Source organism: Papio anubis, chromosome 4 (assembly GCF_008728515.1).
Source record: "Papio anubis isolate 15944 chromosome 4, Panubis1.0, whole genome shotgun sequence".
In the NCBI taxonomy this organism is placed as follows: Eukaryota; Metazoa; Chordata; class Mammalia; order Primates; family Cercopithecidae; genus Papio; species Papio anubis.
This window is the reverse complement of record NC_044979.1, coordinates 166139691-166156345: the sequence shown is the minus strand read 5'-3', so window position 1 is coordinate 166156345 and position 16655 is coordinate 166139691. Positions and strand designations below refer to the sequence as shown.

The following is a 16655-nucleotide window of genomic DNA, read 5'->3' as shown; positions in this document are numbered from 1 at the left end:
AAACAGTGTCATCTCAGAATAGCATGAAAGGCAGTGCCCAAAAGCAGTTTCTCACAGTTCTATACAAATTAATGTGAATAAAGTAGAACCATCCTGAACATAAGAAAACAATCCATTAAAAGAGAACTTAAACTTTTTTCATATGAAAGATACTGACTGAAAATATAAAAGAAATTTATTGGTAGCACAATATTAAAGATAAAACTTATCTATAATTTTTGACACATTTTTGGCTTTTTTTAATGAATTCAGAAGCATGACAGATTTGAACTTTGTGTTCTTCAGGTTCACCGGGATGAGCTATCAGAGTTTGTATAGCAAATATAATTACTTACGTGAAAAATTATAGAGGCCGGGCGCGGTGGCTCAAGCCTGTAATCCCAGCACTTTGGGAGGCCGAGACGGGCGGATCACGAGGTCAGGAGATCGAGACCATCCTGGCTAACACGGTGAAACCCCGTCTCTACTAAAAAATACAAAAAACTAGCCGGGCGCGGTGGCGGGCGCCTGTAGTCCCAGCTACTCGGGAGGCTGAGGCAGGAGAATGGCGTGAACCCGGGAGGCGGAGCTTGCAGTGAGCTGAGATCCGGCCACTGCACTCCAGCCTGGGCGGCAGAGCGAGACTCCGTCTCAAAAAAAAAAAAAAAGAAAAATTATAGAAACAGAATCAGGAAATCAAAGTGGAGGAGTACAGTAGACTGAACTGCTCTGGGTGTTCCTCAGTGGAATCCATGGTGTTATTACCTGGCAGAGTAAGATGGGTGGCAGCCATGTCTGCACCGGCCTTATTCACCCACAGACACAGTGCTTCCCATAGCCACAGCCACAGCTGCAGCCCAGGTCACCAGAAAGATGGCTGTAATAGGACATGGTGTTCAGAAGTGAATGTTTCAGTTGTGGATCAGGGATTATTTTTCTCAATTTGAATGTCACCATCTGCAAATGAAATTTTATACACCTTCAATAGTGTATGAGGCAGCTTGGTTTCATATTTCAGAGAAAGCTGCATAATAAAACTTGACAAAATTTATTTCAGTAAGTACAGATATCCTTATAAAAATGTAACTATTTTGTCTGAACTCAATAATAGTATTACATGCCCTTAATTAGAAGATGCTTCCTGTGTCTTGGTGATCTTCTCACTCTTTTTTTATTAAAGTCTAAACTCACGTTCCTTAAAATGTTAACAATATGCAAGCCCTTTGATCCAATTTTTTTTCTTTACTTGTAATGATTTCTACTGGCTAGTCAAATATGCAATCAGAAACTGGAAGTATATTTATTTGAGTGAGGAAGTGACACAAGTGGAAAGTTATCTGAAGTAAAATATCTTGTAAATTACACAATTTATTTCCTTCGGGTAAACAACTTTTCATCCCAAATAATATTTTCTATTGATTATTAACAGTGAACTGACCACATTTACAATAAAATGCTGACATAAAGTCACATATGTATTTGTTTTTTTATCTGGAGAGTTTTATTTATTTGTTAGCATGACTTTGTTTCTGTGTGAGATCGCTGTAAACATTTATTTAGGAATCGAAGTAATGGTGTGAGATCTCCCACATCTCACCTCTCGGGTTCCCATATTTTCACATTTGTTTTGATGTTGTCTTTGGACTTCTCCAGGAAAGTGTTTTTGAGACAGTGGAAAATAAATATGTGAAATAGGGTAGTGGATCCACATAGCAGCCACCTGGAGGAATAAAGAATATTTGTTGTAAACAAATAAGGACACACATCTAAGGACTAAGATGAGTGCTAAGTACACACATCTAAGTAAACGCACATCTGAGTACTAAGCTTGACCTAGAGGACTTCCTGCTCCAACTTTTAGCTTAAACATTTAAATTTAATAGTTTGGTGCTTTTTCTGACAAACTTAAAACCAATAGATGTTGTTATTTTAAAAAAATGAAACATGGAGTGCATCTCTTATTGCCTAAACAAGATCACGCACTAAAACACAGTAACAAGCAAGTGGACATGCATAAATATATATGCACATTTTAAAAGATGCTTATATATTAAAAAGAATTTTATTATGATGTTTTGATATAACTGACCTGAGATGCTCATTATAGTACTATGCTGGTTACCAATATTGTTTGCCAAACTTGATGGACTCTAGCGGTAATAAAGATGAACAGTTGCTTTGTTATCACTATTCTCCCCTTCTTTGAATATAATAGTTGTTTTTTTTTTTTTATGCTGGGAATGATCAACTTAGGAGAAAAATCCTCTAAATTTCCCAAGCTTCTTTGAAACTCACTCTAGTCATGTGATGTCTAAATTTCCCAAGCTTCTTTGAAACCCACTCTAGTCATGTGATGAAGTTCTGAACAATGCATAAAATTTGAGGTATTATATGATGGCTATGGATCCTTCCTTAAGATTCAAGTTGCATGGAGTCTACCATCTTCTTTGTGTATTTCTTGGTCTTCTTCCTTAGGACATAAATGCCACCATCTTTGACTATGAAGATGAAGGTCACATCTTATGTATGATGAAGCAATGCTTTAGAATGAGTCTGGGTCACTGAGGACTGGAACCCAGTGAGAGATGACTTAGATCCAGACTCTGATTATGTGAGAGAGAAACACATTCTTAAAATGTATACTATATCTATCACTTGCAATAAATTCTACTCCTAACCAATAAAACAATATAGAAAAAGGAATGGAAAAATTCTACTAGGAACCAAACTTTAGACAGTGTTTCCCCTTAAAAATTAAATATATCCCTGGGAACGATGGCAGCAAATATAAGAAAAGAAAGCCATGGGCTATATTATTCTCTTTGAAAAGAACCTCATTTATTCTATACACATTAATTGCCTCTAGAAAGTGAATTTTAAGTGGGATTAGTCACTTGAGTTCTTATATTTGAGGTATTGATGACTTCACCACCTTTCTTTTAAAATCGTTGTTAGAATATGTATCTATTATTTGACTATACTTTTTAAAACCAATACACAGAGAGTCAGAGTATAGTGTTATTTCCTAATTAAATAACTCACATATTTGAGGATTTAAACCAAAATATTTCAGGCATGCTATTGCCTCAAGTAACCTACCTCGAAGAAATAATGGTGGATAGGATTAGTTTCTTTGGAGTAATGATTTTCAAACTCTTCGATCATAAAAAAAATTTACTGAGGATCTTGAAAAGCCTTTGTTTATGTGTTATGTTTACTGATATGCACCTTCTTTTAAAATTAAAATTGATGATTTTAAAATATGAGTTAATTCATTTCAAAATAAGTAATAATTTCATATTTTTAAAACATATTTTTTAAACCAAAAACTTCTTAGGAGTGGTAGAATGTTTTCCATGTTTTGTCAATCTCTTTAATGTCTGGCTTAATGGAAGACAGCTGCTTATATCTGATTTTGCATTTAGTCTGTTGTGATAGCATGCATATAGCTGGAAAATTCCACTGTTCATTCATGAATGTATGGCAGTAAAAATGAAAAATGTATTATGAAAATAATTTTGCCTTTATTGAGACCTCAAAAGGGTCTTTGGTTCCTACACCTGTCCCTAGACCACACCTTGAGAAACTTTGGTCGAGAGCAGTGATCTTCAAACTGTGAGATGAGAAAACCATACTGTAAATATTTTAAACCTGCATTTCCAATTTCAATTCAACCATTTATAAATTTTATACCTGTGTTAATTACTAATAATCATTAACAATAACACATATACAATATTTATAATGGTAAATATATTATTTTTGGTATGTTTTGATATTTTAGAAAATTTTGGTTTAAGAACTGGCAATGCATAGATTTGGAGTTCTGGTTTCAAATTCATTTTATTCTAATTACTGGAAAAGATATATTGTTTGCTGTATTCATTAAATCATGATACAAACTTTTAATCCCATTATCTAGTTGTATAATTTGTTTTTTAAATTTCCCTAATAAATATAGTTTCCTTAATGTCAATAGTTTATTTTTACAGATTAACTGAGAAGTTTGATTTTCATACAATGTAGTCAAAACTCGCTGAAACTCTTTCATTTGGAAAAATGAAAGACCAATTAGAATATTCTGTTACCAGGTACAAATAGTACACAAATACCAGAGTTTTATAAAGTATACAACTAGATAAAATTTAGTAATGTTACAACAGAAACAATCTTGAATATTCATGAAAAAATGCTCTCTCCCAATATAGCAGCATGCCTTGAATACTTTAGGAGCTGTTGCATGAATGCAATGAAATATGAAATGAACTTCATTATCAAAATCTCCTATCATAAACAGATTTCCTATAAAGACATCCGGGTTCCCAGATATGGCACAGCACTTCCTGTATACCATTCCACACTGGATATAAGATCTATATCAACAACATCAGGCAACTGAGAGGCTTCATAGTAATGAAGCTACCAGAAGGCAGACAACTTGGAAAACTAATGGAAGCCACAACTTAAAATGCATGTGTGTTTCTATGTGCTCTGGAGAAACAAGGACAGACAGTCAGCAGTATGCAGCCACCAGACTTAGGTGTGTAGCTTGTCAAGCTAGAAGTAGAATTTGAAAGGAAAGCAATCAACTATGTCCCTATGGAAACTCAGTTTTAAACAGTATGAGATATATAGAGAGGGACAAAAAATAGGAAAATGAAATGAGATGTAGTGTCAACCCCTTGGGATATTAATTATGCATAGGTTTCCATCTTACCATCATCCACATGCAAAGTTGACAATGCACATAATAAATGTGAAAACACACTATATTTGCAAACAGACTAAATTTATTTAAAGGACTTAATCAAAGGGAAAATTTAATTCCATTTTAAAACATGTTCTTTATCATCCTGCACAACAGAACCAGAGAAAGATAACATCTGTAGTTCTTTGATAATAGCCTAGATTTAGGTTTCTGCTAATTTGAAGACACAGGATCAGATGAACAAGAGCAGCCTGAGAATCCAAATTTCACAAGCAGACAAATCTGGTGAGCTCTAGAATTGTTCAGTAGAAACCATATGACCAGTATCTTCCATAACAGGATGGGTGGCAGCAGCCATTTCCGTAGCCTCCATAGCCACGATAGCCACAGCCATAGCCATAGCCATAGCCACAGCCAAGTCCACCATACCCATAGCCACCATAGTAGTTAGTATAGTCAATCATGGTGTCAGAAATGGATGGTTCAGGTGTAGAAGAGGATGTTCTTGAATTTGAACATCTCCATCTTCACAGATCTTTTATACTTCCTCAGTAGTAGGTGTGGCAAATCACAGGCAATGATGCTCTTATTATGAATTATTTTGGGTTGACCACTAACACCACCAAGGCAACACTCTCATAAATCTCTTATTTCATTAGGCATAGTGAAGCCTTCATAGCTAGGATTCCTCTATTGTTGTGTCAATATTTTCACTATCAAAGAATGTGATTTGAATGATAGATATTTTTTTTTTTACCTGGTTTTAAAATCCTTTTATCCTGAGAGCACATGCTAAAATTTCATGATGAAAGTCTGTGAAATAGTAGAAACTATGCAAATCTCATCTGATTCAAATTGGTTTTGGTTTGTTAATTCCCTCATATTCATCTACCAGTTGCAGTTGAAGAAGTCTGTCTGCATGGCTTTGGGGGGATAGATGTGCCTAAGGGGCAAGTCTTTAGAGTATGAGATCTGTAATATTGCCCAATATTTCTTCAGAGATAGAACAGTTTATCTCACTTTAAATACACAACTCGGGTAACAGTTTTACAAGATACAACTTTACAAATGTACAAACACACTTTATTTTACTGTTATACCAAATTCTATCTTGATTCATTATTTCCACTAAATGGCAAAACATTTATTCTTGTCCCTTCCAGGTAAACTCAACAAAATTCAATCACTTTCTGGTTGTCAGTATTAAACTACAACTGCCATAAAGACATTACCACTCCTCATTCTCTGCCCGAGATGCACATCGATGTGCAGAGGTATGCTGTTTGTTTTGAGGAGTACCATACCTGTTCCGCACTGACACCTGTGGATGGCATAACACATATTGCCATTTTCCATTGCCATAAAAATAAAACTCTGTTCAATCCATTACCTGGCATGAAGTGTTACATCCTTGGGGCTCTACAGCCAGAATAGTCTTTGGTTGTAGTAAGGAAATCAATGAGTCTCCACTCAGATCCACCTGGGTGAGAACCAATCATTGTATCTCCACCTGCTTGTGCTATGTTTGTTGAGGAACTCGGTAGGACTTGCCCCTTCTCAGTAAAACCAGGATGTGACTTTCTCTATTTTTAGATTTACATCCTCAATGCAGAGCTTCTCTTCCCTTCAGCTTCAAGGACATAATGCCCCTAAATGAGAACTTAAGCATGCCTGAGTTCTCTCATTCAGTTGATCAACTCTCTACTGAAGCTTCTATCCAGAAAAACAGGGATGGGATGAAATAAGTAAAGACAGCAAAATTTATTCTAGTATTCTGGTTCCCACTATGAACCAAACACTATTCTAAGTGTCTGATATGTGTCAAAAGATTTGAGTCTCAAAATTTCCTTGTGGGGTTGGTATCATTATTACAATCCCATTTGCAGATGCGGCAGCTGAAGCATGTGGTTAACAGTGGTCAGACAGCTATGGATAGTAGAGGCAAAATTTGAGCCTGGAAAACTTATTGCAGATATCTTACTCTTGTTTACTATATTCAACTCACTCTTATAAAGTCATCTTACTAAGAATATAAGTCTAGAGGGCTATTTGACTTAATCATTCATTTCAGCTCAGATTTTCACTGCTTTGAAAAAAAGATTAGGCTATAGTAACATGTTCCTCATAGTCTCATATTTTGCCAAAGACTTCTTGTTCGATGGTGGAAATATACTAGTTTGCATGAAAAGATACTTCTGCCGGTGTTATTGTCTTAAATATGAAAATACCCATATTCACGTTTGAGCCAGAACACAAATACAACAAATGTCTTCAAATTTCAGGAAAATTTTTACAAAAATACAATTTTATAAATACAATGAAATCTCATTGATTACAAATTTGCAACTACGGGAAAGAACTGTTGTTTTAAAACAGAGTCACAAAAGAAAATACTGATGTGAGAAAAAAAAGTATAGTTTTCTCATGCCTGGTATTTCAGAATTTCAGACTATTGGCTTTGTGTCAACAGTCTCTGGAAGCTGAGTGACGCTTTTTGGCTTTTAATAGAAAACCATCTCTCATGTGAAAATGAGAAGAATTCCTAAAGGAAAACAATGGGTTTGGAGCAGCAGGAAAGAGATGGAGAAACTCAAGCTCAAAGGGAGATTACCATGACCTATTGAATGTCAACAAAAATAAGGCAAAATTATTGGTTGTTTAGAACAGGTCAGTTTGTTTACTAAAATGCTATTTCTTGCCATAAAGGCTAGTTGGAAAATGGTAATTTGAATGTCTGGTGTGAGTAGAGTTTTAAAGATCAGACAGTTGATGCTCATTAAAGCTATGCACAAATGTTTCAGATGTGGCTAAACAATAGAAAATGTTCTAAATGCCACAAGGCCACGAATGAAAACCAAAAGTCAACAAATTACTCATGCTGGTCCTTCAAATTAGCCAATGGCATGACTTGTGTGTGGTTCCCACCCACGATGAGGCATATAAAAGGCCCTCTGCAGGGGAAGTGTTCATACTGAAGTCACCTACACTTCCTCCTACCCAAGGACAACTTCCACAACCAACACCATGTGTGGCAGCTACTACGGAAACTACTATGGCACCCGTGGCTATGGGTGCTGTGGCTATGGAGGCCTGGGCTGTGGTTATGGCTCCTGCTGTGGCTATGGAGGCCTGGGCTGTGGCTATGGCTCCTGCTGTGGCTGTGGCTTCCGCAGACTGGGCTGTGGCTACGGCTATGGCTCCCGTTCCCTCTGTGGCTGTGGCTATGGATGCGGCTCTGGCTCTGGCTGCTATTATTGAGGATGCCATGGGAGACTCTCACCCTCTATCCTGTGATATTGAGATTCATGAATTCTGAAGCCCATCTGTTCTGAGATTTTCCCTTGAGTGATGATATCCTGCAAGAGAAGTCTAATATGGTCTGTTGTTGAGCTACCATCTAACCTACAAATATCTTGAATTTTCATCATGAAATGGGATAAGGTGAAATTCACCAGTCAATTCTCCTTTCATCAGAATGATGGTGTCACAGCACCTGCCTTGATGACTTTTATGCTGGAGCTTTTTTCTCTGTTCACCTAATAAACACTTTTAATCCAGAAGGGAAACCTGGTGTTTATGTCAATCGTTTAATATTTTAAATTTCTTACCAATAGTTTTTGTTTCGGTTTGCATGAAAGCTAACAATTAAGTTCTTTGGGAGATATTTTTTCTTGCAATTTCTAGAGAGGGTTCTTTACCAATTCAAAGTTCAATTGTTTTAGAAAAGTAACCCTTTTAATAAACTTCAGTTTCCTCCTTTGCTTCTAGGGGAAGAATATATGTTGTGCTGGGTAACTCTCAACACTAAATTAAGTACATATCATTTATATGTTGGGTTATGCATTGCCTGCTGTCTGTCACATAACAAAGAAAAAAATTAATTTTTCCAAGCCTTATTGTAAATATCTCTTAAAATAAATGAATGCTTGTTACTATATCCTTCACTTTGAATCTTCCATTTTAAAGAAACTATTTTTTAATGAGACATAACTGAAGGAATAGTTTTACAACCTAGTATACTCTAAGCTAGTAATAGGTTATAAAGCTATTTGGCCTGCATGGTGGGCCATAATAATTAAATAAAAACACTATTTCAGGTATAAACCAAGAAGCTTCAAAGTCTCACAAGGCTGCAATTCAGGATGTTAGATGGGGCTGTGGTTGTACCCAGGGCTTAGCTGAGGAAGGACCCATTTCCAAGGTCATGCCTTTGTTAGCAGAATTCAGTTCCTTGTGGTTGTGGGATTAAAGGGCTCATTTTCTTGCTGGCCATTTGTTGCAGTGCCTGGAAGCTGTCTTTTGGAGGCTACCCTCAGCTCCAAAAGGATGCTCACAGTTCCTCGTCAAAGAGGTTTTGAAACATAATTGCTTATTTTTTCAAAGCCAGCAAGGGACTCCAGCAAGATGGGTCCTACAGTGTTATGTAACATAATCACATAAGCACACATAATCGTAAACATTCACCATATTCTATTGGCTAAAAGCAACAGGTCTCGCCCTCACTCACAGGGAGGGGCTTACACAGAGTATTGACATCTGGAGGCAGGAATCATGGGGCATGTTGATTCTTCTCACTGCAAATTCAATGCATACAGTAGTTTTCCCATAACCATAATTTCAGTTTCTGCAGTTTCAGTTACCCAAGATCAGCCACTGTGAGAAAATATTAACATATTCTGAGAGAGAGAGAGAGAGAGAGAGAGAGAGAGAGAGAGAGAGAGAGAGAGAGAGATGGAGGGGAGAGAGAAAGACCTTATTTACATAACTTGTTTTTACAGTAATTGTTATGTGTTCCTTTTATTATCAGATATTGTTGTTAATCTCGTACTGTTACTATTTTGTAAATTAAACTTTATGACAGGTATGTATGCTTATGGAAAAAACATACTATATATAGGCTTTGTTACTATCATGGTTTCAAGCCTTCACTGGGCATTTTGGAACTTATCCTTTCGGATAAGGGGGACCACTATACACCCTTCATAAAAGGAATTAAGAAGTTGTCCTTCATTTTAAGTGCTCTTTGACAGTTTATACAATATTGGGATTGCTTTGTCTTTAAATATTTGGTAGAAGTCTCCTCAGAAATCATCTGGGTTTGGGCTTTTTTTGTTGTTAATTTTTATTTTTATTTTTCATTTAAAAACTCTGTCCCTTAAAGTCATTTTAAAAAAAAACTTTGGCCGGGTGCAGTGGCTCACACCTGTAATCCCAGCACTTTGGGAGGCCAAGGCGGGCAGATCATGAGGTCAGGAGATTGAGATAATCCTGGCCAAGATGGTGAAACCCCTTCTCTACTAAAAATACAAAAATTAGTTGGGTGTGATGGTACGTGCCTGTAATCCCAGCTACTTGGGAGGCTGAGGCAGGAGAATCACTTCAACCTGGGAGTTGGAGCTTGCAGTGAGCCGAGATTGCGCCACTGCACTCCAGCCTTGGGAGAGAGCGAGACTCCATGTCAAAAAAACAAAGCAAAAACAAATCAAAACAAAACAACAAAAAAAACACTTTTATTTTAGGTTCAGGGTAGACATGCAGGTTTGCTACTTAGGTAAATTTGTGTCACAGGGGTTTGTTGTACAGATTATTTCTTCACCCGTGTAATAAGCGTAGTACCCATTAGTTATTTTTCCTGCTGCTCTCTCTCCTTCTACCTTCTCGTAGTCCCATTGTGTGCCCTCTATGTGTCCATGTGTTCTCATCATTTAGCTCCCACTTGTAAGTGAGAACATGTGGTGTTTGGTTTTCTGTTCCTGAGTTAGTTTGCTGAGGATAATAGCCTCCACCTCTATTCATGTCCCTGCAAAGGGCATGATCCCCTTCGTTTTTATGGTTGCATAGTATTCCACGGTGTGTGTGTACCACATTTTCTTTATCTAGTCAATCATTGATGGGCATTCATGTTGATTCCACGTCTTTGCTATTGTGCATAGTGTTGTGATGAACATATCTATGCATGTGTCTTCGTAATATAATGATTTATAGTCATTTGGATATATACCCAGTAATGGGGTTGCTGGGTCAAATAGTAGTTCTATCTTTAGGTCTTCTGGGAATCACTGAAGTCTTCCACAATGGTTGAACTAATTTACACTCCCACCAACAGTATAAAAGCATTCCTTTTTCTCCACAACCTTGCCAGCATCTTTTTTTTGACTTCTTAATATTAATAATAGCCATTCTGACTGGTGTGAGATGGTATCTCATTGTGGTTTTGATTTGCATTTCTCTAATGAACAGTAATGTTGAACTTTTTTCATATGATTGTTGGCTACATATATGTCTTTTTTGAGGAGGGTCTGTAAATTTTTTTCATTAATTTTAAGGAAATGAGTCTGTTTATGGTTTCTAAGTTGAAAGGTGTTCATTTTGGTCATCTTCACTTCTCCAGGGCATCAGCAGTTTACGTACGTAGAGCTCTGTAAACCAGTCTCATATGGTGTTTCAAATGTCTTCTGTTTAAATGTTTATTTTCCCCTTACTGTTAATTTTGCATACGGTTTCTCAGTTTTTTCTTTGATCAAGTTAGCAGGTAGTTTATAAGTTTTGTTAATCTTTCAAATAATAGCATTTCATGTCATTACATGTATTTTTTTCTTTTTGTACCTCATTAATATCTCCTTCTCTGTTTATTATGTTAATCTTTGTGGATTTTTCATTGACTTAATTGTCCCTTGCGAAAATATTTGAGCTAAAACACAATTCATATTATATAATTAATGAAATATAATTAATATTTCATAATATTAATTTATTTTCTTCTATTTTTACTGATAATGTGTCAGTGCTGTGAATTTTTCCTAACCACTTTAAAAAATATTTCTCATAGGCTCTGTTACAGATTAAACTAACATTAATTATTGACAATCTGTAATTATATTTGTGTACCTTCTTTCATCCAAGAATTTTTTTTAAATATAAGGCTTGTCACTTTCCAGGTTAAAGAATTTTTCTGTTCTTTGTTCTTGTTAGTAGTTATTAATATTGTTGTGTGACATCAGAGAGTACCTTTCCCATTATTTCTGTTTTATAAAATGAATTTTTTTTCTGCCGGACATTATGTATGACCTTTTTGTGGATGTTCTATGAGAACCAGAGAAAAAAGGTATGTTATTTATTATCAGGGTATAAAGGTCATTATTATCAGGATATAAAGGTCAATCTGTATAAATGAGAGCTACCGTTTGAATATATTGTTTAGATCTTATCTCTGCTTATTTATTTTTTCCACTTGATCTGTCTTGTTCCAAGAGTGTTGCTTATTAGTGTGATTCTACTTATGTCTCTCAGTGGCATATATCTGGTATCTGTGTCTTCAAAAAGGGGGTGTTAGGGTTATTTGGTGCATAAATATACATAAATATAATAGATACCTTGTGATTTGCGTGTCTCTTGCTTGGTAAGTTTTCTTCTTTATCACTTTTAATGCCTTTTCCCTCATTTCTATCTATCTGATAGTGGAGCTGTTATTTTTTTTTACTGGGACATTTTTTCCCAGACACCTTTGTGCATAGCTTTAATTTTGCATTTCGAAATCATTTTGTTTCAGGTGTTTATATAAAACAAATAGTTAGGCTTAGTTCAACAGCCAAATTTAAAATGTTTACTTTAATTAATTAAATTCACATGTATTGCTCTGACTGCTATGTTTGCTCCTATTCTTTATGTTTTAATGAATACCCACAAAAATTTAAAAAAATTTAATGGTATTTTGATGGTTTATAGTTATTTTAGTGGCTGTCTGGTTACCTTTGTATATATACCAATTTTAATGTTCTTAGTTACCTCTTTTTAAATTTAACATATTATTATCTGACATAACAGCTTATATTAATATTAATTAACTTCCTCTCTTGTCTATAAAACAACAATTAACTTGTTCTCTTTTCCTCTTCCATTCTTCTTCTATTATCCCTTTGTCATTTAGTTGGATTATAACTACTTTTCCATCACAAAATACATTATTTATGTATTATTAATCCTCCCATCTAATCACTATATTTGGTAGCACACCAAATTCATATCATCACATACATACATACACACACATATATATTCATACCAAAACACATATATTTGTACCCCACACACTCACAGACACACATGTACCCATATATATATTCAATACTTTGCTTAACATTTCTCATTCATCCCTTGATTGGATGAGGCTCACCCTCTAGGGTGTTACTCAACATGGGCTTGTGGATGCAAAAATGTCTACTGTTTTGAATGTAGGAAACTGTTGTTCTAATCCATTGATACATGGAAAGCAGCTTTGTTAGATATAAAGACCTTGGATAAAGCTTTCTTTTATTAGGTTCTTTAAAATGCTTTTCTTTTTGTCTTTCTTTGAATGTCACTTTTGAAAATTCCTATTAATAGCCTAATTCTTTCCCTATTGTAAATTGCGTAATTGTTTTCCTGGGGGCTTTGAATAAGTTTGTTTATCATTGAAATCTAATATTTTAATGGTATTTATATTATAATTGGTAATTCTAGATTAATATTCACTGCCCCTATTTAGGACATGTCCATAAGTAATTCAGGTCAAAGAAGAAAACAAAACAAAACAAAATTAACACCCAAAGTATCATAGCTAAACCATGAAAAGTAAAGACAAGGGAAAAGATCTTGAAAGCAGCAAGAAAGGCCAGGTTCGGTGGCTCACACCTGTAATCCCAGCACTTTGGGAAGTGGAGGTGGGAGGATCTCTTGAGGCCTCGAGTTTGAGACCAGCCTGTGTAAGATAGTGAGACCCCATTTCCAGTAAAATTACAAAAATTAGCCAGGTGTGGTGGTGCAGGCCTCTAGCCTCAGCTACTTGGGAGGTTGGGGCAGGAGAATTTCTTGAACCTGGGAGGTGGAGGTTGCAGTGAGAAGAGATCATGCCACTGCATTCCAGCCGGGGTGACAGAGCGAGAGCCTGTCTCAAAAAACAAACAAACAAAAAACAAAAAAACCCAAAGCAACAAGAGAGACAGAGAGACATAACACATTACCATTACCTATAGGGTAACACCAATTTGAATGACCACTGATTTCTCCTCTGAAACTATGCAGTAATGAAGGACATAGCACAATATTTTTCAAGTGCTGAAATAAAAAAATTGCCATGAGATATTTCACGCTGGCAAAATTATCCTTCAGAAATAAAGGGGCAATTAAAACAACATCAGATGCAGAAAAACTAAAATAATTTTTTATGAACAGGCATATACTAAAAGATTGTCTAGAAAAAGCTCTTGAAACAGAAAGAAAATGCTAAAGGAAGGAATCCTGAAACATCAAGAAGGTATAATTTCAAGAATAAGATTATGATTACATACAGTAGGTTATCCTCTTCCTCATAAGTTTTAGAAATCATATATGGTGAGTGAAAATTATAACACTATTTTATAGAAAAATAACATAAAAGTAGACATTGTAAAATGACCTAATTGGAAATAAAGTTTTCACATTTCACTTATAGTAGTAAGTGTTGATACCAGTAAACTCTTATAGAGTTGCATGTGTATATTATACCACCCAGAGGAAGCATTAGAAAAACTGTGCAAATGTATACAATCGATGATACTATGAGTCGTTTAGGATGCTATATGTTCAAGAAAAGCATAGAAAGGCAAGAGAAGTAAACAGTGCAACAAGACTTAAAGCAAACAAATAGAAAAACAAATAAATAACATACTTAGACACAAACATAACAATACTTAACATTAAATGCTCATGTTTTAAATACACCAATCAAAAGACAGACTTGGCAGAATGGATTTAAAAAAAACACAGCATCACCCTATTTATATTGTGTTTACAAAAACTCATTTAATGTTCATTGACATGAGTAGGCTGAAAGTAGAATAATAAAAATAGTATGCCATGCAATCATTAATAAAATAAAACAGAAGTGGCCATATTAATACCTGATACAATAGGCTTCAAACTAAAGAAAATTACAGGAATCAAAGAAAAAATATAACACAATGTATGGATTACTCAACCAGGAAAACACAAAAATTCTAATTTTTCATGCAAAAAGTAACAGAGCCTCAAAATACATGAAGAAAAGTTAATAGAACTAAAAACAGGAATAGACAAATCCACAATTATACTTGGATATTTCAAAGCTCCTGAAAAACTAATAAAACTAGTATACAGAAAATAAGCAAAGATCCAGATTATCTGAACAACATAGTCAATAGGGTCTATATAGAATAAATCGCCCAACAATGAGACTATATCGTATGTTACATATATAGATATTTATCAAATGGCTTTTTCCTCATTTTTGAAATGTAGCTTTTGTTGGACGTAAGTTTTTTCCCAGTTGACTTTTTTTTTCCTTTTAGCAATATGAATATGTCATCCTACTGCCTTCTGACGTCCATTATTTCTGATTTGACGTTAGTTGTTAATCTTATTAGGAGTTTCTTTTTTGTGACAAATAATTTTTCTCTTGGTGCTTCCAAAATTTTCTTTATGTCTTTATATTTTGACCTATTTATTATTATGTGTTTTGGTGTAGATCTCTTTGAAATTAATTTTGTGGAAGTTCATTGAGCTCTATGTTAATATTTTATCAAATTTAGGGAGCTTATAGCCATTATGTTTTCAAATAATCCTGCTCCTTATTCTCTTTTCTTCTAGTACTGTCATTATGTGTACATTGGCACACTTAAAGGTTTCCTACACTTTTTTTTGAGGCTCTGTTTATTTTTTTAACCTTTATTATTCAGATTATATAATCTCTATTAATTTATTTTATGATCATTCAAATATCCTTACTTCTGTCAGTTCACATCATCTCCTTTTAAATTCAGTCATTTTAGAGATTGTCAAAAATTGCCAATACTATTTCAAGTCATCATGGCAGGGTATAGGAAAAAGTTTTAGTTAGCAATAATCATGCCTGGGATAAACCTCACTGACTTTGAAGGAAGAGGACTCTTTTGGAGCTGTGAGCTCTGTAGCCCCTAAGGTTATGGAAGAGATGAAGCCAGCATTCCCTTCGCTGCCCAAGCGGCGTCTCAGTATGTTGCATTCTCCCCTGCCCTCCAGTCCACAGGCTCTTGGCCTGGGTCAGCCCTAGGACTCTCCTAGAAGTTGCAGTCCTTATGGGCTTGATTGCCTTTCAAGTTTACTTAGAGAGAGAGAATACTTTGGCCCTTGATGGAGAGGTTTGCAAGCACTCAAGTTGGACCACTGGGATTGGTGATTCCCGTCTGGTCAGGGCTGGTGTAAATGCTCCCTTCTGTCTGTGAGTGTCAGCTGAGTTTGCCCTGGCTTTCCTTTCTGCTCTAACAGAACAGCACTGAGTTTAATGCCTCACAATTGCTGTGTTCTCCATCCTCCAGGATCCAGAGATTCTCCCTACACCAGGTTGCCCTTGCTAAAGATGTGGGGAGGGGTGGCATCCGCAATTCAGGACTGTATCTTCTATCTGTTTAGGATCTCCTTCAGCAGTATGAAGTTAAAAACAGGTACTATGAGTGTTTACCTTGTTTTTGGTTATTATGAAGGTGCTTTTTTCTGTGTAGATAGTTGTTAACTTGCTGTCCTTGTTGGGCGGGGGAGGCGATTGGTGGAGCTTTCTATTTTGCCATCTTGCTCTGCCTCTGACTCTCATTTATTTCTTTAAGCATGGTTTCCTTTTGTACTTTGAACATATGTAAATGGCTAAAATATTTGTCTAGTATGTTTAACATCTGGATGTTCTCAGAGACAGTTTCTGTTGCTTGGTTTTTCACTAGTATATGGTCATATCTTCCTGTTTCTTACATCTTCTCTCTCTCTCTCTCAACTGGACATTTTAGATTTTATATTGTAGAAACTCTAGATATTCTCTCCTCCCCCTTCCCGAGCTTGTTGTTTGCTTATTTGCTTACAGACTAGGCTGGGCTGTGTTACTGAGTTCAGCATGAAACTTCTGTTGTTATTCCTTAAAAGGCACAGCTACAGCATGTGTACTGTATTT

At 35.6% G+C, this 16655-nt stretch overlaps 3 protein-coding genes across 3 annotated transcripts; 1 reads left to right on the top strand and 2 right to left on the bottom strand.

Annotated features, from left to right (window-relative positions):
- Positions 1-675: 675 nt before the first annotated feature.
- On the bottom strand, positions 676-1105 carry LOC110742778 (putative keratin-associated protein 20-4). Its single transcript, XM_031665704.1, is given in 2 exon segments — positions 676-831; positions 833-1105. Coding segments are annotated over 2 exon segments (195 nt in total). The 5' UTR covers positions 937-1105; the 3' UTR covers positions 676-740.
- A 1111-nt stretch (positions 1106-2216) lies between these two features.
- On the bottom strand, positions 2217-5177 carry LOC116274598 (keratin-associated protein 20-1). The gene has a single exon (XM_031665705.1). The coding sequence runs from the start codon at positions 5149-5151 to the stop codon at positions 4990-4992; it is 162 nt and encodes a 53-aa protein (XP_031521565.1). The 5' UTR covers positions 5152-5177; the 3' UTR covers positions 2217-4989.
- A 2506-nt stretch (positions 5178-7683) lies between these two features.
- Positions 7684-9360, top strand: LOC103882638 (keratin-associated protein 6-1). Its single transcript, XM_021935546.2, has one exon. It carries the CDS (start codon positions 7712-7714, stop codon positions 7943-7945), a length of 234 nt encoding a protein of 77 aa, XP_021791238.1. The 5' UTR covers positions 7684-7711; the 3' UTR covers positions 7946-9360.
- The last annotated feature ends 7295 nt before the right edge of the window (positions 9361-16655 follow it).